This window comes from Gavia stellata, chromosome 24 (genome assembly GCF_030936135.1).
Source record: "Gavia stellata isolate bGavSte3 chromosome 24, bGavSte3.hap2, whole genome shotgun sequence".
Lineage (NCBI taxonomy): Eukaryota > Metazoa > Chordata > Aves > Gaviiformes > Gaviidae > Gavia > Gavia stellata.
The window spans coordinates 12,388,661-12,414,302 of record NC_082617.1 but is presented as its reverse complement, the minus strand read 5'-3'; the positions used below and the strand labels follow the sequence as shown (position 1 = coordinate 12,414,302).

General features: G+C 39.4%; 1 protein-coding gene across 2 annotated transcripts in view; it reads right to left on the bottom strand.

Moving 5' to 3' along the window:
* NEK6 (NIMA related kinase 6) overlaps positions 1-25,642 on the bottom strand; it is a 68,877-nt gene that overhangs the window by 23,854 nt on the left and 19,381 nt on the right. The window contains exons 2-5 of one of the 2 annotated variants that reach the window (XM_059828766.1): positions 19,359-19,483; positions 10,223-10,363; positions 8,835-8,897; positions 3,549-3,659 (exon numbers count right to left, since the gene is read on the bottom strand). In XM_059828766.1, the coding sequence (XP_059684749.1) occupies positions 3,549-3,659; positions 8,835-8,897; positions 10,223-10,363; positions 19,359-19,451 (408 nt within the window). In that variant the 5' untranslated portion in view covers positions 19,452-19,483. The remainder of the gene's footprint in view (positions 1-3,548; positions 3,660-8,834; positions 8,898-10,222; positions 10,364-19,358; positions 19,484-25,642) is intronic. The other variant, XM_059828768.1, reaches the window with a different exon arrangement.

Below are 25,642 nucleotides of genomic sequence, written 5' to 3'. Positions count from 1 at the left end.
GTGAAAAAGCAACATATTTGACGCGTTCCTGGACTCATGTTAGTCAGCTGCAGGTTGCTCATGTCTTCCAGATCTGCAGCAGCACGACTTCTCTTCCGATTAGCTTTTAACTCCTTCTCTCTGTATGTAAACTTCAATGCAGTTCACTAATTAACAACTATTATGAAAAATATGCTTAAATAGGTTTGACATTTTTGAATGGACACCAATTATAATTAGCATTAATCTCCTTAATTACCTTGCAAAACATATTTAATGCCTCAAAACAACAAATGTCTCAAATATTTTGCCTTAAGTAACAAAAGATCATTAAAAAAATCTTGTAAACATTCATTATTGTACAACAATATTGTACAACAACAATAAGGAAATCTGTTTCCCCTTTTAAAAAGATGGCCAGAACATCAATAAAGTATCCATGTTTCTTCTGGGATCAGGTAGAATAATATATTCTATTTCATGCATAATAGGCATACTAAATTAACTGAACTATCTTTAGTGAGACAGAAAGATACAACTGATCGAGAGACACACAGATCTGGAAAAAGCCCATTTTGCGTGCCTTTATGCAGCGCCAAGCAAAGTTGAGTCCGGACTCAATGGACCTCTGGGCACTAATAGCTCTCAAATAAAATAATCATAAGCATAATGCACGCAACACAAAGGAGTGCAGCATGGTGATGGTTCTGGGGAGTACTGAAGTCTTCTTCCCGAGCAACTTATTACAGGAATAAATAACCAGCTGCACAATTCAGTGAATGCTAAGTATTATCTATCTTCAACTACTCTTTTTCCATTCCAGAAATGCACAACAGCCATGCACACCACAGACAAAGCGTGACCGCCTCCTCCAAGGCGCCCCAAAATTGCACTACTTCAGATTATTGGTCCCTGACTTCTCATGGCTTCTTCCTGTGCCAGATACTGAACCAGTTCTTTCTCCAGAGCGTTAACAAAACACACTTACAACACGCTTCCAGAGGTTTATGATTTATCCTTGTCCTTTGATATACAAGGTGTCATTGAGTAACGACTATCTCTGAAATGCTGTATACCCTTCTAGCACACAGCAACTGCATTTCTTTTGCATCGTACCCTTGAGAATTTCCATCAGCAGCATGCAAGAGCAAGAATGAAGGGAGGGAATTGGTTGTTGCCCCTTTCTGCATCTTGCGCTTTTTCCTCTCAGTACAGACATCTGATGTCCGTTGTCACATTTTATATTTTATGTGAAATGCTGTTACTAGTTCGTGTTTGACTCAAGTAATGGCAAATTTTCTTTTGCAGATCAGCTGTGAAGGGGCACGACCGTGCAATTCCCCAGGCAGCAGATCTGACAGATTGCAACAGTTTCAAACCAAAACTTGATAGAGAGCACAGAGGGTGAGGGATAAAGTGTTATATACACGATAATATTATTTAATTCTCATTAAAGTATTTAAGAGTAGATATGCAAGACCACAAGTGATAATTTTCTAAATGTCATGTCCAATAAGATTCGCCTGACATTTACAAGAAAGTCCCAACTCCCCAGCGGGTTATCCTGCAGCACTCTCTTTACAATACCTCATAAATAATGCAGGCACCAGGGGCGTGACAAAGACAGTCCCTGGTTTTATCACTCTCGCACCCTCAGAGTGTTGTTACTGCTGTTCCTACCACCTCGCTCAAACTGAAAATCCTCACATAAGCTTAAATTCCCAAGGGGCGGGCAGGGCGTGGGGGTGACGCAGAGGGGCAGCAGGCAAACTCTACTGCTGCAGTTACAGCTACGCTGAGGACGAGACTTCCATTCTTGTTTTTAAGGGTTTTTTTTAAGGGTTTTTTTATTTTATTAAAAAAATGGAATCCAAATATTTGCACCCATGGAAAAACATCATTTATATGACCTTGAAAAAAACCTAGTGCATCTTCTTCATGCCTGCGATAAACACGTGGGAAAACAGACCAGACTGGGGAGCACTGGCAGAAAGAACGTAAGTTACAGTGCTTTTCAAGTTATCAACCTAAGAATCTACAAATTATGTTTTGGAAGATAACTCCTATTTATAATGACATAAAAAGTAATTTTAAAAAACTAAATAACCAATCCTGATAGATAAATGAACATATATATCAGTAGGGAATGTTTCAAACTACAAACTGTAAATGACAAAAAAATTGCAAATATTTTATATATCTCACAATTATGTACGCAAAACTTTTTATAAGCTAAGATTTAAAAGTCAAGCAAAACACTCGCACATCCCATGATGATCACAGCCCTAACCCCTACTCTCACAATCCTCACTTTTTTTTCCATCTTTAACGGCAACTACAAGAAGCCTGAGATAAATTGCAAGTTTCCCAAGATCTGTTGGGAAAGGGTAAAAACATACAAGAAGCCACAAGAAAACAGTGGAAGATAAAAATACACACAAGCTCTCCCCAGGCCGAAGGACAAGCTCCGTCTCCACAGCCCTCAGTGAGCACAACCAAGACCCTGACACCAGCGGCTGCGGGAGGCGGCCGCCGTTGGCGCGAGTCACCGTGTACTCGCGGCGGCAGCACCAGCCTGCACGTGCGGCTTCAGTCACCACCGGCTCGTCCCTCGGGTTCGGGGCAGATCTGACCATCGCTCCTGCTATTGAGCGGCTGCAGAGTGAGGCTGTTTCTGGAATTTTGGGGCTCTCCGGAGGAACAGCTCTGCCAACTGCCTGTTCCCAGCTTGCTCGCCCAGGGGGACTCTCCTGTGAGATGGAGCACATTTTCATGGAATCTGTAAATTTAGCCGCTGACTATGGACTAAACGGATAACTTGTTTGACAGCCTTTGGCCTAGTGCCTCATAGCTCTGCTGGCAAAGAAAACAAATCTGTTAATAAGATATTTTAACTGTGACAACAAGGAGGAGGAGAACTTTCCAAACATTCATTTATGATAATTACAGAATAATGATGGCAAAAAAACCCAGGTAAAACATGGAGAGAAGGTTGAGAGTGCTAACAAACATGATATAACACATCTGTTCTCACAAGGGATGTATGTCTAAAGATTAACATGTCAAAGAAAATATAAAAGCAGGTGGTAACAGCTTAACTAAAGCTGGTTTGCAGCAATACAAGTATTCCTAAGAGCAACATGAAAGAAGAACAAGTACTTGAAACATTTTCTCAAACCCAAATCCCCATTGCTAAGAAAGTCAATACGCTTTCTTGAATGTCTTCAGAGTGGCAGACAGGCTATGTGAACAGTGAATCTTATAATAATTAAATGCCCCCATCAATCACGGACTGGATAAATCAACCTTGCAAATAACACATATGTCCCGCCAAATCATACAGAGGCTTGCTCCCTTCTGAAGCAGTGACCACAAGCAAGCGGCATAGCCTGGCATATTTAAAATGCCACCAGACACTTTGGTTTAGGCTCTGGAAGCACCCTGTGAGTGTGCAAGACTGCAAGAAAAGACTAAAAGTGCTTCTAGCACGGACATGCTTACCCCCACCGCCTCGTGTCTCTGCCAAATCCTGAAAGTTTGTAGCGCCTCTAGAACTGACACATCCTTACCTTTATCATCTGAGAGAGATCACCAGCGTCGGCCAGTTCCAGGACAATGTTAAGTTCATTGTCTTCAATAAAAGAATCCAAATACTTAATTATATTGGGGTGGTTCAGTTGCTGCAGATAGAGGGAATGCAAGAAGAAAACTTGCAACGCTGTAGTAACAACAACTCCAAGATACAATATCTGTACCGCTTTTGTAATCATTATGCAAAACAGTTCACAATAGGTGCAACTACAAACTGTGCTCTGAGTTACTACAGACAAGAATCCTGTAAGAAATACCGTTCATCACAAGCGCAGCATAATAAAAGTGTCTTGAGTAAAGAGCAATACGGCCCAAAATAGTGTGAAACAACCCTTTCTATTGTAAACTCACAAAATATTTAAAAGCAATGTCCTGAAAGAAGCATTGTTAAGCAATTACTGATTCCACTCCCCCCCCATTAAACAGAAACAAAAAACCCAACTGTTGATTACAGTAGTCCTTGAAGTCTCTTTGCCCCTTAGAAGAACAGCAGAATTAAATTAAAACCTTGATGGAGGAAAATAATGCACAAATTGCATACGTCAGTTTATTTTTCTGATTATTTATGTTTGCATCTTCACCAATTACTTTTTTTCATTTCAATATAGCTTTTTCTTATATTCACAACTGATATTTTAATTTTTTTTTGTTCTATGTTTCTTAAAAAATTGCATCTTCTCAGATTGTTACACTTTACTCACAGGACTCAATTAAGAAACAGGCTCAATAAATTAAAATTTCTGTTTTAATATGTTACGTCTGAATTCCTTACAGTGGAAAACTGTAATTGCTTAGAAGATAATGTAGTATCTAGATCTCTCTGTTCACTCTCTCTTGCTCATTTTGCTTTAGATTATCTTTCTCTTGTGCTCTTAGAAATGCAGTAAATTTAGAAACCACTAAAGTGAGCATTTCATCTACTAAACAGCTGTGACTCAACCTGTCTATTCCAGGGGTTACAAAGCCAAAAGAAACACTGTTATGATCCATCACGCTAATCACTCCTCTCTGCATGCACATTAGGGGATAGATTCTCCTTCGCAATGCCTTGACACTAGCGCGCATTAGCGTTAATGGGATCCATGTGCGGGCATCAGGAGAAGAACATTCCCACAAGCCCAAGCCTTAAAGAAAGAAATACCACAGCCCACCCTTTCTGTTGAAATTTCTTTTAAACGTCTGCTCTCAGGTACATCGATCAAAGATCAGCTTCCAGCTAAAAAAGCGCCAAAATCACGAGCAAACAGCCCCTGACACCGAAGGCACATCAGGGTGCCTTCCGCCCCTCCTCACGCGCACCGTCTATCACGGCAGCCCTGATGCCTGGGTACTGCCCACTGCCCTTGTAGATAGTTACGCCTATGATTTTAAGATGTTTTCTCTCCTCCTTACCATGCTCTAATGGAAACGCTCTCCTGAGGTCCCGAAGGCTTCGGGGAGTTGAAGCAGTCAAACAAGCCTTTTTCTAAGCCTCAGCACCACGTGCCAATAAAACACAACATCAAAATACTACAACTGTAACAGGGAACGAAGACCGCACACCGCTGGGAGAGCTACTACGCTAACGTTTTTCCTGTCCTGCACCCCAGCCTTTACTTAGTTTACTGTGCATAACAAAGCCCAACTGAGTCAGACCCAAACATTACTTAAATGATACAAAGTTTAAATCTCTTTTGTGAGACCGTACACACTTTTTACTGATGGTTTGTATTGATTTAAAGAAACTCATTACATCTAAAGAGGAATGTTTCTTCTATTACGATGACGTCGTACAAAATTAAAAGCAAACAAACAAAACACCCGTGCCACCATGCTAACTTCTGTAACAGCTCTTTTGATGAGCAGATCTCTGAGGACTCCCCTTTCAGCAGCAGAAGCTGACACCACCCGCTGCTGAAGCCAAGCGGGGGGACGGGTGCTCTAGAAGGAGCCTTACTGGACTCTCTTCTCTGCCGGAAAACACAGCAGACTGCCCATGACCTTTTAGAGGTGTGAATGCAAAAGTATTTTTTCTACACTTCACTGACCTTCGAACTCTCTTTTCCCAGAACAGCCAGATAGACCACTCTGGATAGCCAAACTTCCGTTCTCCACTCTTTCTTTTGTCAAACTTCTAAAAAAACCCCAAGTCAATATATTTATTTAAAATAACCATTATATATTCGTGCCGCATGGAAAAGGCTACCTGAATTTTCTTTTGTCAGAAGGAAAGTATATTCAGTCTCACAAATGCTTAAATGCACAAAACATTACAAACACATTATCTTGGGTTAATGACATTTCCCATTTCTTTAATGCATCCTAAAAGTATGATGGCAGGTAATGCCTGATGTGTATGCACAGCAGCACTGTCAGCAAGAGGCATGTGGAAGGGTAAGCCACCTCTAAATGAGCGAGTGTGGGTGCTGGCAGCCCAAATGCTGATTACAGCCATATTATTGAGCTGCTTTCAGTGTAATTCTGGCTAAAAGGTTTAAGTAAAGTAATATACAATTTTGTCTGACTTCTGTTAAATTTTTAATGATTATAATTAATTTACAAATCATAAAAACCCCCTTTGTTTCCATGGTCACATAGAAGTCTTTGATCAAAATAGACAAAGTATTATTTTGACAGGGATGGACCACAGCAAATCTATGCAATTGCTTCACAAATTCCTCAATGGTCTACATTAAAAATAAAAACAACAAAGAAAGAAAAGCTCTTACAGCAAGTTGTTTTAGTTATAGTCTACAAATACTTCATACTAGACACCAGAATTTAAAAGTAGCAAGAAAGTTTTAAGAGTATTAATATCCCATATTGGCCAGACACTAGAGAATTGCAAGGCAGACATGTACCTCCCATCAGAGTGATGAAAAAAGTTAAGTTGAGCAGGATTTAAAGAGACTCTGAAATACCGTGCTGAAGCAGGTCCTTACACATTTTACACTGTCTAGACACAAGAACAACTATCTTAATTGATAAACTTAGGAAGTGAAATGTATTTTATCTTTGAATATAATGACACTAAAAATGCTAAAATTAGAATTATTGGGAATAAGTCATTCATTTGAGAAAAATACACTTGTCCTACTTTCCTGAAGCTGCGCACACACAATTCTAAAGGAAACCAAAATGTGAAAAGCTCAGAACAGAACAAGAAACCCCATGAAATTTCGTAAGACACCAGGCTGGAGATCAGGCATAGTCTGCAGCAAGAACTGAAGTCTCACTTTTAAAACTTCTTCCTACGTCCAGGCAGGGACTATTCTGCCCCACACTGCATAAACAGGAACACCGACTGCCCAGCCCTGAGAAGGGACCTGTGTCCTACTCTGATGCAGCAGCTCTGAGGTTTTGAAATACGACTTTTCGTGACTGTGCCAACACATCCACATATGGACCTTCGGTTATTTCTATGAAGCTGTGAGAACAGGCAGCATGGGAGCAAGCAATTAACAGAAGATAAGTTGCAGAAATACTGATCTGATCAGTTATTCGCCGCAGGGCGCGGCATGCCGTGCAGCCCAGCTGCCGATGCGGACACACCAACCCTCCCCTGCCTGCAGACAAACCCTGAGCAACTCTGCCCGGCCGCCCGCGGGGAGCAGCCTGTGCCCGCACCGGCTTAGTGCACAGGCTGACCAGAAGAGAATTGTTAACACGGCTCCAAAGGTGGCAACTTCAACTTTGATTGGTTTTTACTTATTATCTGTGGATCTTCTCAGAAGCTAAGCTACATGCATCTTGGATAAAATTAAATGGATTTTATTCGCTCTGACTTGAAAACTAGTAGTCACTTGAAGGAAGTGAACTATAGGCAATATTAAGAAATAGATCCCCTTTGCATCTGTAATACAACAGGATTAATCAAACTGACCTTTTAACATAACCAAACTTCAGATTCTTTGGATGGTGCTACACAACTGTCCCAGCAGAAAGATTTGTTGACATTCACCAGTGGATAATAATTAAACTACCAGCACAGTAATGTTTTGCCTAACAAACACCATGATAGTATGTTTCTGTAGACTGTCAGCAATTATTCCTGCTCCGCCCTTCACCCCCAACTAAATGAATTTATTAGAATGTTTCCTAGTCTTCTATAAAATACTGTGCAGAATAATCCAATTTTATCAACCCTATTTAGCTCAATGTATCGCATTCGCTTTCGCAACTCAGCCACCACAGTAACCCCGGTTCGATATTTGGTTTCTCAGTGAGCTTTACCCAAGAAGGTAAGTTGCCTCTGGTCACCCCGCACAGGTGGATGGGAGCTGCCCTTCCAGAGGCTCCTGTCATCGTGGGTATTCTATTTCCATTCTCCTCTGAGTCTAATAAATTTGCACATTCTGCTCTGGATAAATTCTGTGCAAGTTTATGACATCTTCCATAACCAGAGTTCAAGACAAAACTGCTTACGTTACCTATAATGTAATGTAGAATTTAATGTCACAAATTCTCTTTTTGAACGTTAATGCCGGCATTATTTTTCTCCATGACTGTTAAGCAACTGGATCATGTTCACCCAAACTGCTATCCTCATGTTTATCCTGCATGCCTTTGCTACGGTCTAGCAGACTCAAGCTTTGTCTACAACTGCATGAATATAAATTTAAACAGAAATACCTAAAATCACATTTACAAAATGAATTATTTAATACTTTGAAAATTAAATTTGACTAGCAAAACTAAAATTTTAGCCTTCTACAATCTGCTGCATTTACTTCAGATAGATATTTAAAGTGCAATGCACACATTTTCTACCCACATTTTGAAATAAACTACTGAGACAGAAAAAATCCCTAGCTGGTTTAATCACTTAAAAAACACTCTCTGGTTTCAGAGCCTTTATCTAAACTACCATTTTTCATGTGTGATATGTATACATATACATACACGACATGCACATGGCAAAACTGTTTTCCCATTTACCTAGTTCATTAATTAGTTCATTTTAAAGTGACAAACAAATCAAAACACATAAAGGGCAGAATTTACATGTCTCTCTGAAAGAGGAGTACTTGTGGGGTTTTTTATGACAGAAAGTTTTTTAATAGATTCCTTAGGCTATAGGTGGAAAACTCAGTAAAACTAAGCTTTAAGACAAAACTCTTGCGTCATGTAGGCATTCTAGCTTGCAAAAGAAAACACGCTCTGTTAAGATCATTGTGTGCGCTATATAAGCTCTATTTGCTGTAAAAGGCAAACGACTGTTGCCAACCTCAAAACATTTTTCTCAAAACAAAAAAATGGAAAAAAATAATTGTAAAATTTCTTACCTTCAAGAGGTCAATTTCTTTAATGCAATCTTGCCTAGCCTTCGCATCCATCATTTCAAAAATCTTCAAGAACAAAACCATAAAAGATGAAAATGAAACAACAACAAAAAAGAATTTTGTATTTTAACAAGAAATTGGTCTCCCCCACCCCCATCTGTATATCCTCTACCATAATGAGTGTACACACAATCCCCAGATCAAAGATAGATCAATGTTTTCTTTATTTTGAAACCACTATAGGGCTAGCGATAGGGTAAAGTTAATTGTAGAACCTGGAGGCAATATTCTAAGCAGCACAAAAAATACAGATACTAGTTTGTGAATCTGCTGTTGTGATTTTCAAAACAGTTAGTTTAGTTACTATTAATTTCACATAGTAAATAAAAGATAAAATGTTTACTTTTTTCTTTTAAACAGAGATACAGCTTCCACTGATTTCTCTGTAATAATCAACAATAATATCGAGCATTAATATTAATTCTGTAATAATTAGAGTAAGTCACCAGAAACAAGAGTTTAAAGGATCTATAGAAGGATTAAAGGCAAATTTCTTCAAGCAAAATGCTGTTCTGAACACTGCACAATACTTTAAGCCAAGTTACAAATCTATACTGCTTGCATGAAAGTTTTTCAGAAATTCTTCCAAAACTCCATCAGCAAGTGCAGGCATTTTTCCCTTTCGTGCTGTTGTGTTCTCCTGATTCAGCTGTGTCGAGATGGCAGTCTCCTAGCTGTATGGCTATGGCCATTAGGGCCTTGCTCTTTCACACACATGTAATAAGAATTTACTGAACCCTTTCCATAAAGTAAAAAGTGAAATTAAAAATAAATACAAAATTCCACTACAGCTACACGGTTCTTATTTAGAAACATAAACCCACTCCAAGATGATGAGGGATACACTGCACAAAATGGAAACAGGGGCCCATATAGGATATACGGGCTATATGGAGACGATAGCCACAGAGCATACAACTGAGGGGCAGGCAGGAGCGCAGTGGGGCCACTTGGCCTCTTATATCCAGATATAAACCGAGCACCATGAAACTAACCTGACTTAATCAGTATTTGTAAAACTGCTTTCAGACCTTCAGAAGCATTATTCTTTATTCCTTACCTTGAAATAATCATGTAAAAACACTCCAACACCTCTAAACCCCAACTGAATAAAATAAGAAAGCAGAGTGTTGGAGTTTTTTAATGTAGAAATATCAAACCAGATCATCCAGCGCCCTCAAACCTTAAACTCTCAGTTTATAAATCATGTTATTGCATTATTACTGCTGACAAAAAGAACACTGAAAGAGGTATCTGACTCAATCTGTGTAGACATGTAAACATTCCCATTCTACTTGCTAAATAGTAAGACTTTGAACTTAAATGCTCACCTGAACTTTCTTCAATGCCACAGGTTTTCTGTCCAGAAGACAAGTTGCTTTGTAAACTTCGCTGAACTGCCCTCGCCCAATCTTTTTCTCTATCTGAAAATCTGCCAACGTGCAGCGATATGGGTATGACGTTAAATGCCTCTGTTCAAGTCAAAAGAAATTAAATCAATGAACTAGAAAAAAAGAGTGATGTAAAAACATGAACTTGCATTCCCAGTCTGTCATCTTTACGACTGCAAACTAGCGGTTTCTATGACTAATCATATCCAGGAGGATAAATTCCTCACAGTAGGGATTGCCCAGCAAGAAAGACAAAGAAATTTGGTGTTGATTTGGTGTACAATGGACAACAGAGTGGTCTGGCTTTCCTTCTCCCACCTTCAATTCTCTTTGTCCACTTCAGACAATACTGTACCACATCAGTCACAATATAAAAGCTCAACATACAGCCGCAAGCACACACACACGTAATGGTAGAGACTTGCATAAAAATATTAACCAAACCAGAGCATAAAACTAGTAACAGCTACTAAAAATGTACAAAATAGAGTTAAGATCGCCAAACATGCACACCCTCTTGCTCTTGTTTCTGATGGTCAAAAATTTAATCTAGGCTGATCAGTCTATAGATAATTCTGACTATAAATGCATTAATTCCTAGTAAATGTATTACTAACATAGGCTGAATTAAGTTAAATGACTTTTTTAAAAAGGAAATGAAGTCTTGCCTCCCATGTAAGTAACTAATTAGTCCCAAACTACTGTCTCCCTAGTTACACACCCTCTCATCAACTTTGCCTGCCTGTGTCACTTGGGAGATGCAGATGCCTACTGTTGAGCAGTCGCAGGTAAACACCCAGCCAGGCAGGTAGACGCGGCATAACGAGGATTACGTACTCCATGGACTAGGAATTGCTCCCTAGAGCCATCCTGGTCTCTTCTGTAATTAACCTGACTGCTAACCGATGTTTAAAAAAGAAATTATGAAAATTAATTACTTAAAGTTGCCATGCACGGCCAAGTCGAGTATTTTTAAGCTTCAGCATCCTGAGCCATTTGAGTTCCCCTCGAAAACGACCAAAAAGCAATTAGACAAGTACACAACTACAGCTGGGGGAAGGGCTTCCCAGGGACGCAGCCATCGTTTACAGGTGAATCTTTAACAGACAAGCCCAGCACAAGTGCCCAGGGCACGAGGGCTGGATGTTTTAAGATAACTACTGCTACCACTGTCACTTCTAATCCAGAGGGGTGCAGCTGGAAGTAAGATTTAAAATGCAGGTAAAGCTTTCAGTCCAGCATCTTTTGCCAGCACTACGTACAAGACAGTGTGAGGAACTCTTACAGCATATATTTATTTTGACTAGTAAATAGGTTCGGACTGCTTCTCTTTGCAACAGAAATAAAAACGACTACTACTCAACAAACAATAGAAAGCATCAATCAGACATTTGAAAAAGCTTCCAGATTCCAAGGTGTCTGTGCAACTCTGAACTAAATCACAGTTATTTGGCAGAGGTTTTGTAAACAAAGTTGTAAAATTCAATGTTTTTAAGAAAACTCACCAATACTCACTAAATAGTAATTTCTGACCCACAAACCGCATCAATCAACCAAGACAAGCTATTTTGAAAACTGTCACCTTTACAGCATCTTTATCACAACAAATACAGGAGAAATTCCCACAACAAAAGCTGCTCTATGGCAGGCATACTCAAGAAAAATGATTATGTTCTAGAAATGCTGATGATACAGAGATGCAGATGCAAATCACAAGCCAGACAGTGAAAAGACTATCAGGTCTTTTGCTGTCATCTTCCCCCCCGTCTCTCTGGCAGCGAAAGGCTGTTTGCTGCTGGAGCTTGCCCAGCCCTTCCACGCCACTGCCCCGCGTCAGCCGCTGGGAACTCACTGAGGATAAAGCTCTGCAGTTATGAAAAGGGAGGACAGTTGCTGAACTGAAAAGCTTAGACTGTTGTGAACTCCAGAAAAGACAAAAATGCAATACCATAATGTCCATCCGATGCCTGCTAATTCAAGCAGGCACATAACTGGAAATTTAACTCCAGGACATCACGATCATCAGCTTTCTCAGTTTAGTTTCTTAAAAGAGCAAACCCACTCATTTTCAGATGAAACGACACTTCAAGTAATTATTTTTGAAACGCCAAGGCCACAGGTAAATTTTTCCATCTATCTCCATTCTCATACTATGAGAAACGGTTTTCATTTCTCTAGGCTAAAGACGACACAATAAAAATTAATTCATGAACAATAACCTACACAAATAAGAAGGCTGCATTAGAATTTGCAGTTATTCACGAAGGCGAGTCACACAGAAATAGGAAGCTAATTTCATCAAGTATTTCCTTTAAACGGTTCAGGGAGTGTGTCCCTTTTAAGATTACCTTAGTCTCCCCTATACTGTGAAAGAAGCCCCATTACCCACCTTACCACACGGCCACCACCGGCCAGAGTCAAAGTTTGTTAGCAAGCCAAGGAAGGTTACTCTCAGTATTCGTTCTGTGCTTGAAGTTATACTGCGCTTACAAGCTATGACACAGCAAAATAAAAATTAAAATGAAAATTCAGGATGCGTTTCTCTAAGTTTTGCAGCATATACTATACAATGGAGTGTCCTTTCACCGAGGAGGAAGAAGTTAGCCTATGGGTCATCAGATAAATAGCAGAATGTTAAGGTTACACTGCTTTTTTATTTACATACATTCCCCTTTAAGTTACTAAATTATCAACAAACCAAGGCAACATGGGATGAAACCAGACAAGCAAATATTTAAAGTAATCAGCCCCTGCAGCTTTCTCAGTTGAAACTGGTTGTGATCTCTCTTTGCAGGGATTTGATAAACAGTAATACTCATCAATATACATTACAGTAATACATGAACACTCATCTCATTCCAGGGAGCACTAACGAAACACTACACTACATGCATGTTTTGTGTGACGAAATCACCGGAAGAATTCCTGAACACAAGTATTTGTCTCAACTTGACTGGTAACTAACCAGGAACATCTCCATTTCCTGACTTTTTTACTTACAAGCTAGCAAGCAAATTAATTGAGCTGTCTAGTCAAATGGCTTCACCCAGCCAAAACAACGGTGTCAGTATATAAAATTCAAAACACTTTGTCCTAATTAAAAAACAGAAAGGAATCAAAGCAGTTCCTTAACTGTGAACGTGTGCCTCCTGAGCCACGCTCTTCTTGAGTAGTAAGAAAGTTTGAGCAAAAGCTTTTCTAACTTGGAGTTAACAGTCACAACAGAGGTAGCAGTTTTAACGAGATTTTATGAAGCAACTACCACAAAACTTTCTTTTTAAGGAAGAAATCCGTGCTGCAATCAAGGACAGTATCCGTTTGCCCTTCATAAATCATTCAATTGTGTGTTTAAACCAAGAGTGCTTAAGTGTAAATTAGTATTTTAAGTATGTGCCAAGAAATATCTAGCAACTTCTTAACTTGAAAATATAAATAAATGTTAGGCAAGTGACAGGGTGTGTATGTGTGTCCTAACCACTTTCACATGGTTAGCACGTAAAGTCTGCTTGCCATGCTGGAGTTAATGCTGGGTGATGACTGGACACCTCAGCTGATATGTTCTGGCATCCTCCAGGACTACAGCTGCACATTTGCATATGCAATGACCTAGATTTGCATTTGCTATCACAACCTATCAGACCTAATTAAAGTAATGGAGCTTTCATACAGGCTAGAAGATGTTTGATTACAGTATAAACCAGCGAGCATGCTCAGGTTAGACCAAACCCTACCAGAAAGCTCCCTCCTGATTATGGCAGTCCGTTTTCCCATACGTCTGTTTAAAATTAACCTTTTCTTATGCTTTACTGTACTTTAACATAAGCAGGCAACTCTTCTAAATACTGTTACAAGGACACATTTAGAATGCCTAAGAAATACCTACCTCCTCAGAATACCATCCCTACTGGTGTTGCATACATTTCACTTATTTCATGACTTTTGACAAGGGGAACTCCATTTTTTTCAAGTCCTTCCACGTTTAACCACCACAATTTTTCATAAAGCTGTCAAAGAACCAGTACCTATTCATTCAAATAAACCATGATCTTTATTTCTGCAAATCTCAGAGTTTTCATATATAGATAGAAATTGTATGTAAAATTAGATACCACCATCATCTTCAAACTTGTTAATCAAAAATAGATGTTCTCATTTTCAGGACAGATTCAGGCTCAGTGAAGGGTTCAGGTCTGCATGAATACAGGAAAACCAAGCCACTGTCTCTGCAGAAAAGGTTTCAGGGTCAATGATGAAGCTTAAATTAAAGAAAAAAAAAAAAAGGAAAAAAACCACACACACACCCCCCCTCCTCAACCACTGGACCTCTAAAGACACTATGAGAATTGGGCTGTTTGCACACTTCTGTTCCAGGGCAGCTGTAGGAAGGGGACAGTCTGGGAAGAACTAGTTTTGAGACAAAGGCTGTTCTCTTTAGCCACACAATGAAGTCTCATTCTTCTACTACTCCATTTAAAAAAGCGTCAAAGATTAAAGTCAATTAATTCCTCATTCAAATAAAGAGGCTATTCATTTTTAAGAAGAAATGCAGAGATTATTCCAAGAACAAGCTATTTTGGACAACATCTCTGGAATACATGTTCTCTTTTAGATGTAATCACTGATGCAAGAGCAAAAATTTCAGAGCTGGCAGCAGTATGCAATGACAGCCCTCGTCACAGTACTTAAGGGAGAAGTTTGCCAGAACTTTCAGCCTCAAGTTTTGTGGTGTTACGAGATTTTCTGCAAAACAGAATTAGTAAGGTTTTGTAATACTAAAAAAGTCCAGTGAAATAGAGACTTCAGTAATATTATTTTGTATGCACCTGAACAGATATGCTGCAAGGCTAAGAAACTTAAAGATTAACAGGAGTCTCTACATACCAGATTATAAAGCAACCCTTTATATGCTATATACTTGCTCCTTGGTGATAGTTTCTACTTACGCTTCCACATTTACAGTGGCACCAGAAGCGCCTGACCAGGGACAACTCTCTGAGCACGCAAGAGTACAAACATGCCAAAATTTACAGCTGGAGATTTGATACAGTTTCCCCCAAATCCTTCATACACTGCTATAACCATGTGCAGGAAAGACAGCTACATAACCTGAACACTTTTTCTGTATTTTTTTAAATGAGTAGTTGTACAGCTCAGAATTTGTATTTTGGCATAAGGAAGAACAAGAAAAAAACCACCACCTGTTCTGTAGAAGGACTTTCAATCTCCAGAACAATTATGTTTGGCTGATAAATTTATCTCTTCGTAATTCTGTAAGAGCTAGGGAAAACCTGACCAGTCCTGAGAACACTGTCCAAGGAGCCTTTCCTGCAGCCTCTAACCTGACGTTGCAGGCAAAGGAGAATACTGAAATACTGAAGACAAAAATATCAGTAAAAGACTAAGATGCTGCAGAGCAATGCCTGTATGACTGCTTATCCCAGAGGCTCGGAAAACAATAAGCTTGAATGAGCTGAAAAAGGGGAATGTACACTGCTAATTGCATAATGTATGAACCCAGAGTGCTAATGTTAATTAATAAAAGTCAGTTGTTTTACTGCTGTCTGACTGGCATGTGGAAAACAGGCACTAGTCATCAGTCTGCACAAATGGCTACAAGGTCACGAAATGGTTAGATTATTTGTAATCGACCTAAAAATTGTTAAAAATTGGTTAACCAACAGTTAAAAAGTCAGACACTGCAATCTTTAGATGCCAATAAAAAGCATCCTTCCTGTAGAGCCATGAAATGAAATATTCTTTAGAAGAGTAAAAACATACTTGCCCAATTAATTTTCTGAAATCTCATTAAAAAATTTAGCCCGACTAAGTCATACAATTCTGACCTGAATTTTAATTACCTTTACGCTGGATATAAGTTTTTTTTCTGATATTTGCAATGCATCATTAATTTTAAAGGAATGGTTTCCTAGCTTCTAAAGTGCATACTTCATCTCAATGACATTTACCGTAAACTAATTTCACCTTTAAAAGACATCTGCAATAGTAGATGGGGAAGCTTCAGCCCCTCCAGTTGAACACGTATACATTATAAGCAATGATTTACTATCAACATCAGTGTTTTAAACCTCTTTATGATGTCCCAAATTATACACCCATCTCCATTCAATAATGCCTACCTGAAAAGAATTTTGCATACTTTGAGGTTGAAATTCCAGTGTGAATTTATGAGAACACATTAGAACAGAACTTCTGAGCTCACAAGACATGAGGAAACTTAAAATATGGATTATCCTTCAAACAGGTAGTCAAGTAATTATTGAAGAATATATCAAGTTTTTCAATTTGCAGCTTCAAAACTAGACTACATAGTCACCATAAATTATCCTTAACCTGACCTGTTACTTAAAGTTTGCTGAAGAACTTGGCTTGAATTTCAAAGCTTTAGCATCCCTATCAGCAGATATTTGTACTAGCTTATGACATGGGAAGAGAGCTTGAAAACAGCAGACCAAGGTGATATTCACAAAGAAATTAATATTAACATAATCTAAGCATTTCAGAGAACGATGAATTGAAGTCTTTGCTGCTAGATGACCAGTTCAAATCTACCTGCAGTTCGCAGACCAAAATGAAACTACCATGAACAGCTGTGCTGCTAAGCTGTATGAATGGATAAAAGGGTTGTTTAAAAGTGAGTTATTATGCTTACATGGTACAAAAATGAAGTAAAAAATTATAGCTCCCTATTCTTATATCACTGATTTACACCTGAATAACTTTTATGGCTTTCTGCTCTAAACAGCAAGTAATCCAGAGATTTAAATAATCGATGCTTTCACTCTGGAACATTACAAGAAAGTGTTCTATCTCTTGCTGATGAACTTCATCAGGGTAATGCTGAGCAGGTAAGGGAGCCAGCAGCTAAACTGTGCTTTTATTGGGCCTTTTTTATATTTATATATTCACTTACTCCGATTAGAAAACTTCTAAATATGAAGCATTACTCAAAAGTGTTTTCTTATTTCTAAACTATAGTAGTTAAAGATAGAAAGAAAAGTCTGAAACCCTATACTAACTAGTTATAAAACAGAAGTAACACCTCTGTCAGAATAAAAAAAAAGCTTTAGGAAGCAGCATAATTACAGGAAAAGTTTCTACTAGAGGAGCACACTGCTGCTCTGGTCTTTTTGGGGGTGACACAGTAGTTTTGACTTAAAGGGCTGGAAGGAAGAGAGGGCCATTCCATATAAAACACCTTCCTCACCTGAGACTCTAAAAGCTCAAGTTCTGTTTTTTCTCTTTAAGCTTTTATCCCTGCCAGGCCTGACATTTCTTGTAAGACAAGTTTGGTCAATCTCTCCTTCCCAAATCTCTCTCTCTTCCACAAGCTATTACATGGCAAGTCTGCATTACTTACACCTTCAGAAGAAAGAAATGATTTAATTTTGGATTCTTCCGGGTAATAGGTACCAGAAAATTGAAATTTATATATAATTACATTCCTGCAAAATGGGAAATCAGAAATATGTAATAAGCAATCACATCATGCCATCAACGTAAGGTGGCCTGCCCTCTAATTAGTACAATTTTTGTTCATTTCTAAACTGAGTTTGCTGAGGAGAGGCATTTTTTTCTGTTCTCTGGTAGACTGTATATTTGTGTTATTCAGGTTTTTTTATTATTATTTTATCAGCAAAACCAAAAGAAAGTCTTTCTGCAATCTTAATTCCAAACTAGATCATTTTCAGAACAGTTAATATACTCTGAGACCGCCATTAACACAACTTTGATATTAACAGAGAGTTGAGGGGAGGTTTCACTGAACAATGACCGTACAGCAAAATGAGCCCACTCAGCATCAGCATAACAGCAGAACATAGATTATTAGCTACTAATTACACTTAACTATGTCATTACAAATTCTAACATGTGCTCCAAGATGCCATGAATGTATCTGCTGCACAGGAACACTTCCTAATCTTGTTCATGAAGTAATTACAGGGGCTCTATCCTGCCAAATGAGGCAGTAATTAACCTTAATTGCTCAAAATGCAACTGGCTAATTCTAGGAGATTAATCAAGGGGATTCAATTATTATTAAATGACTTAATATGACAAATTGCTACATTAGGAGAGGGGGGCTTTGCTCCATACAACGTTACTCTCCCAGCAGCGCTGGGTAAGATACATTCACCGTTGTGCTCTATGTGTAGGCAACTTAAGGTTTTGCAAATCCTATACTGCGTTTTGATACAGCTTTCCTAACAACCACTTCTTGTTCAAGGAACCTTGATCACCACTGGACTGCACATCTGGAATGATAAATTAACACCCACAGCCCCCTCCCCAAGGTAGCACTACACCACAGTTGCAATTCTTTCTGACAGATTTTCCATGATGCTTTGTTTACTCCTTAAAATACGTATAGGTAAAACTTAATTGCTCTGATAAGCAGACAAACAGCCTGAAGAAGGCAAGCAGCCAGAACTCACAAAATACAGTTTCATGATTACAATGAAGGTGTGAACATTACTTTGAATACAGCTCTAACCCTAGTTTTAGCCCACTTCTGCAGAAAGGCAGGGAAGAGAGAGAGATACAGGCCACTATACTGAAACTTGATAACAGCATAGACAAAATACATTACAGGAGAGATTCCAGAGACTCACAGGAAATGAAGTCAGAGAGCCTACAGTTTCATGTAGGATGAACTTTTTCTTGTATTTGGTAATTACCTCTTCAGCATTTATTATTAAACTATAAAAGGAGATAAAATACATTTATTCACTTACACAATCAACTGCTTTTCTTTGGCCTTTTCTTCAAGGAATCAAAGAGAAGAGAAAGCCAACACAGTATGTGTTTTTATAAAATGATTTAAAAATACTTGCTTTAAGCAAAATTCAAAGTATTTCCTTTTTCTCTTATTATCATCAAAAAATAGATTCAGGAAACTCTGCCTGGCTGGCAGAATCCCAAACTGGATATACCCTAAAACTGCTATAACTGCACTATAAACAAAAGGGGGGGAGCTAAATGCCAAGAAAACTATAGACCTTCATAAAAGGAAGGGAAGAAAACAGAGGAGAAAGATTGCAGAGATACATGCACTTACCTGAGGATCATGCTGATACTCCTGCCCCGGCAGCTTGCAAAGAGGGTTGTTCTGGTCCCCTAGATGATGTGGATGGTTATGCTGCCCTTCCATGGTATCATGCCAAGCTCTGCCTCACAGTTCTGCTGGGGTTAAAAGAAAGAGGGGAGAGAGAAGTCTCATCACTGCCCATCCAGTACCAAAAGCAAGAAACTCTTTCTAGGGGTGTGCCTACACGTGGTTGTACATCAAGACAGCAAGAACTGCTTCCTCCCCTTTCTTCCCTCCCATTGACTCACGCATGCAATTCTCAAAGAAAGAAAACCCTTATCTACCACCAGCCCCACAGCAGCTCAGCTGCCAGCGAGAGGCCACAACGCTGCCGCCTGCATGCTGAAAGGATGCAGCAACAGGTCAAAGCTACCCTTGCTCTCCCGAGATTACAAAACAAGAATATCAGTATCACAAATACTACTGGTATCATTTCATAATAAGCAAAATAGCAGAAAATGGGTTTATTTGGTCAGTGGAATGTTATCTACAAAAGATACTGATTTTGTCAACTGTAACGGTGGCTAGTGTTACTTCCCCTAGAACTACTGATCCTATACGATCCCCAACGGTACCAGACACTTAGTGGACAAATGAAGAAAGGTTAGCACGTTCGCATCTGTAAAACAAAAAAGACAAAAAGTTCCACCAGACAGTTGTAGCTTTCTTTGGCCAGGGACAACCTAAAAGCGTAGTTTACCCACGCCCTTTCTTCCCCACCCCTAAATTGGAAGTTTTCATGCAGGTTGGCAGGCCACAGGAAGCAGTGGCTAGAAACCGTATCAGATTCAATGAGATCAAAGTATTATTCTAGGAACAAACAAACAAGGGAAAACTTAATGAATGAATTTGTTCGAATTTTACCTGCAGCAATTACTAAGCACAGCTATCCAGCAGAATTTCCTACAAAAATTACAGAAATTAAAAGGATGCAGAGTTGGAGAAGAGAATCTAGCAAAAGTTATCATCAGATAGAGAACTTACTGTAAGGAGGCAAAAAGAAATTCACCATCACTGTTTGCAATGATCCTTCATTTTCATTTTAAAATTACCCTTCACCCTACAGAGACCAATTCAGTCACCCCTCCCTTTTTTAAGTGCAAAGATCTCATTTGTGAGGTTCTGAGTCACAACACAAAACAAAATTTAACCTTCATTTATGCTGGTAGCACCGCTGGTGAAGAGCTGTGAAATCCAGCACCTGTAACAAACTACACATCACACCTTGGGTCTACCTTAAATCAAATTATTTCGTAGTATGACAAGATTAGTTTTGTTTTGAGCAGTATTATAAAACCAAGCAAAAGCTTGTGGGTAACAGGAAGGAAGAAGAGACACAAGTAGTTGGGTGAGAGGGCTCAAAAAGGGGGTTATAATCAACCGTAACACAAACCAGTTAGAAGGAATCGGAAGTGTGGTAGTCAGTTTTCATTTTTTAGAGTTTAAAAAAAAAGGGGGAGAGAGAGGAAAAAAACCTGAAAAGTGAAATTCCCACAATGGTTGAATGAGGCAAAGGAATTTACTTCCCGAACTGGATGTACCAGACTTGCCATTATTTAAATAGGATGCTGGACATTTGAAAACGCCACCCAAGTTCAACACACAGCAGCACAGGTATGACTGCTCTCGACAGCTCAGCGCCACTGTGCAGAAACACCACATTCTTCCGAGCGTGTGTGTGTACAACTGCACTGCCTCAGCATCAGGACGAACCACCCCTGCCCACGAACCCCAGCCGTGACGCTGAGACCACTCTAAGCGGTTTCCACGCTTTCCCTCTCACAAGGTCCCTCCCTGCAGAGGGAAGGCTCACTCAGATACTGTGGTTTCCAGGCCAGCACAACACGGTAATCTGAAATGACAGGCTGCTCACCTTCAAGAACCACCGTAAAGTGGTAAAGAGCTGTCCGTCAGGCAGCTGAGACATTCCCAGTGCTGGAACAACAATGCGATCCCAGATTAACGCACCCTCCTCTGACAGAGCTCTGCACGGATTTCAGGAACACTGTAGTAAACAGTAACAGGGGGCAGCTATGGGCTTTTGGCTGAAAGCCGGCCAGATATGTCTTCTGTCTGCAGAAGCACAAGAGACCAGGCATAGACATAGCTTCTAGCCCTTCTAGGAAACAAGAACCATGCTTGAACGATTAGTGTTGCCATGTCTGAGCCTGACTCGGGGACAAATCCTGGTAATTTTATCAGCTATTCAGAGGACACTTGGAGGGGATCACAGTGGTCCTTGCTCCATGCCAGTTCTGGGGTCAGGCTCTGGCCCAAAGAGCAAAGCCACTCCTCAAAATACATTCACAGCATATACAGAACATGCACAATAAATACACTAACGTCCTTTCTCCCCAAAGGACTGTATGCAGTTTTTTGGGGCTTATTTAATAATGTTATTCATAGCTAGTCATTCATTATCCACACACTTTAAGTAATACGTCATTTAGAGTCGCATTTTTGCTGTCCTTACACTTCTAGTCACTGCTAACGGTGACAAGGGATGATTTAGAGGCCAACACAAGCATTTTCAGAAACTTGTTTCAAGAGTTTTGGCAAGTATTCACTCAGTGAAAGAGCACAACCTGACCTCATTAGTGTATTAATAGTGCATGCCTGGCACTCGGGCAATGACTAACTCTTAATTTAAAATACAAAGGTATTTTAAATATTTGGGGGAGTGGGGGAGAAAATATGATGCAGAAGAATTTCTGTAGCAAGTTGTGCTTGGTTCTTTTAACAGTTGTCAGTCAAACAAGCCTTTAGCTCTGGCAGATCTTCCCCAACACCAGCTACCGTAACACGTGCACAACACAGTATCGGGGAGAAAGCAGAGAAAAGGCTCTTCTTGTTTCTTAAGGAAATGAACTTTCACTCTAACAAACACTCACTAGAAAAGAGTTGTGCGAGGTGGAGTACCTGCTTCATGTAAACAGGCAGGTTTATTGAGGCAACATGGGTTGCTGTCAATAAAAACAGTTGTTCAAAGTTGGTACTACGGAACTCCAGTGGGAGAAGGACAATCACTATTAGTACAAAGAAGTTTGATTTTAAGATTCCTTCAGTATCGGGCATCTGTAGTAACCTGTATTAGTAACCAGGTGAATACTTAAAAAAATACAAATACGTCTCAATATCAACATTAAACTGTCCTATGAAATTTCTACCTTACATTACACTGCCAAAACAATCTTAATTATTTTATTATTCATGATTTGAAGAACGGCTGTTTACCTGAAGGAAGAACGTGACACATGTTCTTTCTCTTGTAAGTCCACAAGGACAGTGAAAACACTGCTAGGGACTTCAGGCTACTGACAGCCTCGCTTCTCGCCACTTCTCTCCAGAGGAATTCAGAAAGTTCACATTTACAATCTCGAGATAAAAGGCAAGTCCAGGCAGTGTCATGTGAAATATCTGTAGTCTAATATTTATCAAACATCGTATCTACTGCGTCCTGCCTTTGGAAAGGACTAAAGCTCAAAAAGAGAAAAGAGAGTTATTTCTGAATATGAGAACCCAAGTCATCTGATCGTACACAAATCTGGGACATTCCTAAGAGAACCGTAACTTTCCAGCTGCCATAGGAAAACTCAAGGTACAGTTACTGACCATGAGGCATTAGACAACGGGAAGGCAATTAACAGCTCAGAACAGCCTAGCTGCCACTGTACGAGAATGCGTTAGGCAGAGTATTTGGGTTCAGTCACCATTTGTTTAAAGCACTACAGCTGGAAGCAAAGGAAGAAGTAAGACAAAATATCAGCTTTGAAAAGAGATACGGCACAGCTCACATGACACCAGCTCCGAGCCCGCTGACACCTACGGGACAGCGTGTCCTGCTCCAAGCTGTCAGCTCGGCTATTCTTGGGCTATGGGCAAGCACATGTTATAGGTAGACTGGAAGGGGGATCCCCGGGAAGGGGCTTCACAGAGGCTCTTCAAATAGCAGCCAACACCACAAAGCCACTTTATTATGTCAAAAAAGGTATGCAGATTGCACAGAACTGTAATTCTACAAAATTCTATGGGGTTTTTCAGATTCTCTTTTAAAAAGCCTAACTACAGAACCATTATTGCAATTATATTTTTAAACATGAACATGTTGAGCAAAGAACATGACAATGTCCAATACAACTGCTTAAAACCAGTGACTTTCACCCCCATTCCAGATACTTGCACTCTCCTGAGGAAGTGACCTACATTTTACTAGTCCTGAAATTAGTACGGACTTTAGCTGCAACATGTTAGATAGCAGTCTAAAATAACTCCTGAAGAAAACCATAAACACATAAGAAATGTTTAAATCTGTTTAGCCACCCCTTACTCCATCACTCCATTCAGGCCACACAACTTGTGCATTGTTATCTCATGGAATCCAACAGTTACCATGAAACCCTTCCTTATAATTAACTTAAGCATTTGAATGAGATGTAGGATACCAAAAGCCGTATCTTCATTCCTTTGCAAAGGAATGATCTTCTCAAAGTTACTTGAATGAGTCACAATCTCCCACCTCACCCAGGCTATACGGGTTAGGATGGAAGTAGGTCATGCTAAGAGAAGCTGTTCCTACATACAGCACCATGTGAATGTTAACCACACTGCAGTAAAAAGGCTGAACTACGTAACATTTCAGCTTAGTTAAAGCATGTAAAGCCTCATTAACTGACGGCAATATTAAAAGGTAATGACTTTTCCTTTAATCATCTTTTTAAGTAGCAATCTTAAATGCAACACTTAATCCAGCAAGACCTAGAACCAGTGGTTACCATGTCTAAACCAAAGTTGTGTCTCCCCATCTAATTCAGCCTTCAACCTGAATGAGAAGTGGGAGAAAATAAATCTACTATCCTGGTGTATTTTAGGATGTAACTCTACTAACAACTGGACCAAGATCAACAAATTTACTTTACATGTCACTTCTTAGCAGCAACACTATCACTGACACAATACAGCATCGAAGAAATCAAACAGGGAAGAAAAAAAGCTACTCAACACAAAACCAAGCAGTGACAATAACACTCCAGATTCAGTCTCATTTCCTTATTCTCAAATGGGGGGGATGGGAGGGGAGCAGTTGCAGACCAATAATTGAAGATTTTTTTTATCTGTTTAAAGAGCCAAAGACAATAGTAGGAAATAAGACAAGAGGTCTTGGAATAAGCTCTCTTAACATTGGCATGATTTTACTTTACATTGTTCTAGGTCTGCACTTTTACTTTTCAGGTGATAGGCTTTTTTATTCCTGCTTCCAAATTTCCTGCAAATTTCCTTCCAGTGTCAAACATTTTCAGACTGGGTCTTGACCATGACAGTAAATTGAAACATTTTTAAATTGCATGAAGCATCACATATCTTTCCAGAAAGTGGATAAAAGAACAGGATCATCATCTGTGAAAGGCATTACCATAACAACTTAACAGCTTTCTGGAATTACTACAAATACTCAAGTATCTCATACACGTAAGTCCCCAATAACACATATGGCTCAAATATCCACATATGCAAAAGGAAGGACTGTATACAGTTCATAAAATCTCTTGTAGCGTTTTCCAGCCTTTGAAGACAGATTTCCACCCTATTTTAATCAAAACTGAAGCATTTACCTCCACCTCCAGAAAAGCAATTATCTTCTTTGGGAACTATACACTACAAAAGAAAACAAATGCCAGCAATTGGGTTCCAGTCCTGGAGAGAGGAACGGGTGAGCGGAGCAGATAACCGTATTTGTGCCCACCGGTAAATGAAGTGCAGGGAGGAAGATACCACCAAAGCTTTACTGATGCAGCACTACTTCCAGGATATTCCAGCCAAGTTGTGTTAAGGATATATCACAATTGTTTTAGTATTTAGGATCAATTTTAATCAGCCAGACAAATTCCAAATTACTGGGCTCAGCTGCCAACCAATGTAATACTTTTACAACAGCAAAAGTGTCAGCAGTTCAAGTTACTTTCAAATACCAGAGTTTATGACCATTCAATACTAGCAAAAATCAATTACCTTGTATATGTGCCATCTTTGTTTTACAGTAACAGACACAGGCTCACCTCCCTCTGCACCAACCACAAAAGTACTTTTATCATACTAAAATCAGAGGGAACTCTCATGAATACAGAATCCACTGATATTTCCAATTACTAAAATACTGCTACTTAGCTGCATAGTATAAATAAAGTGAGGCATATGCTGTCTTGGTAAAGCTTTTAACTTTCTCATACAAGATAGACATCACGACAGCACAGAGCCAC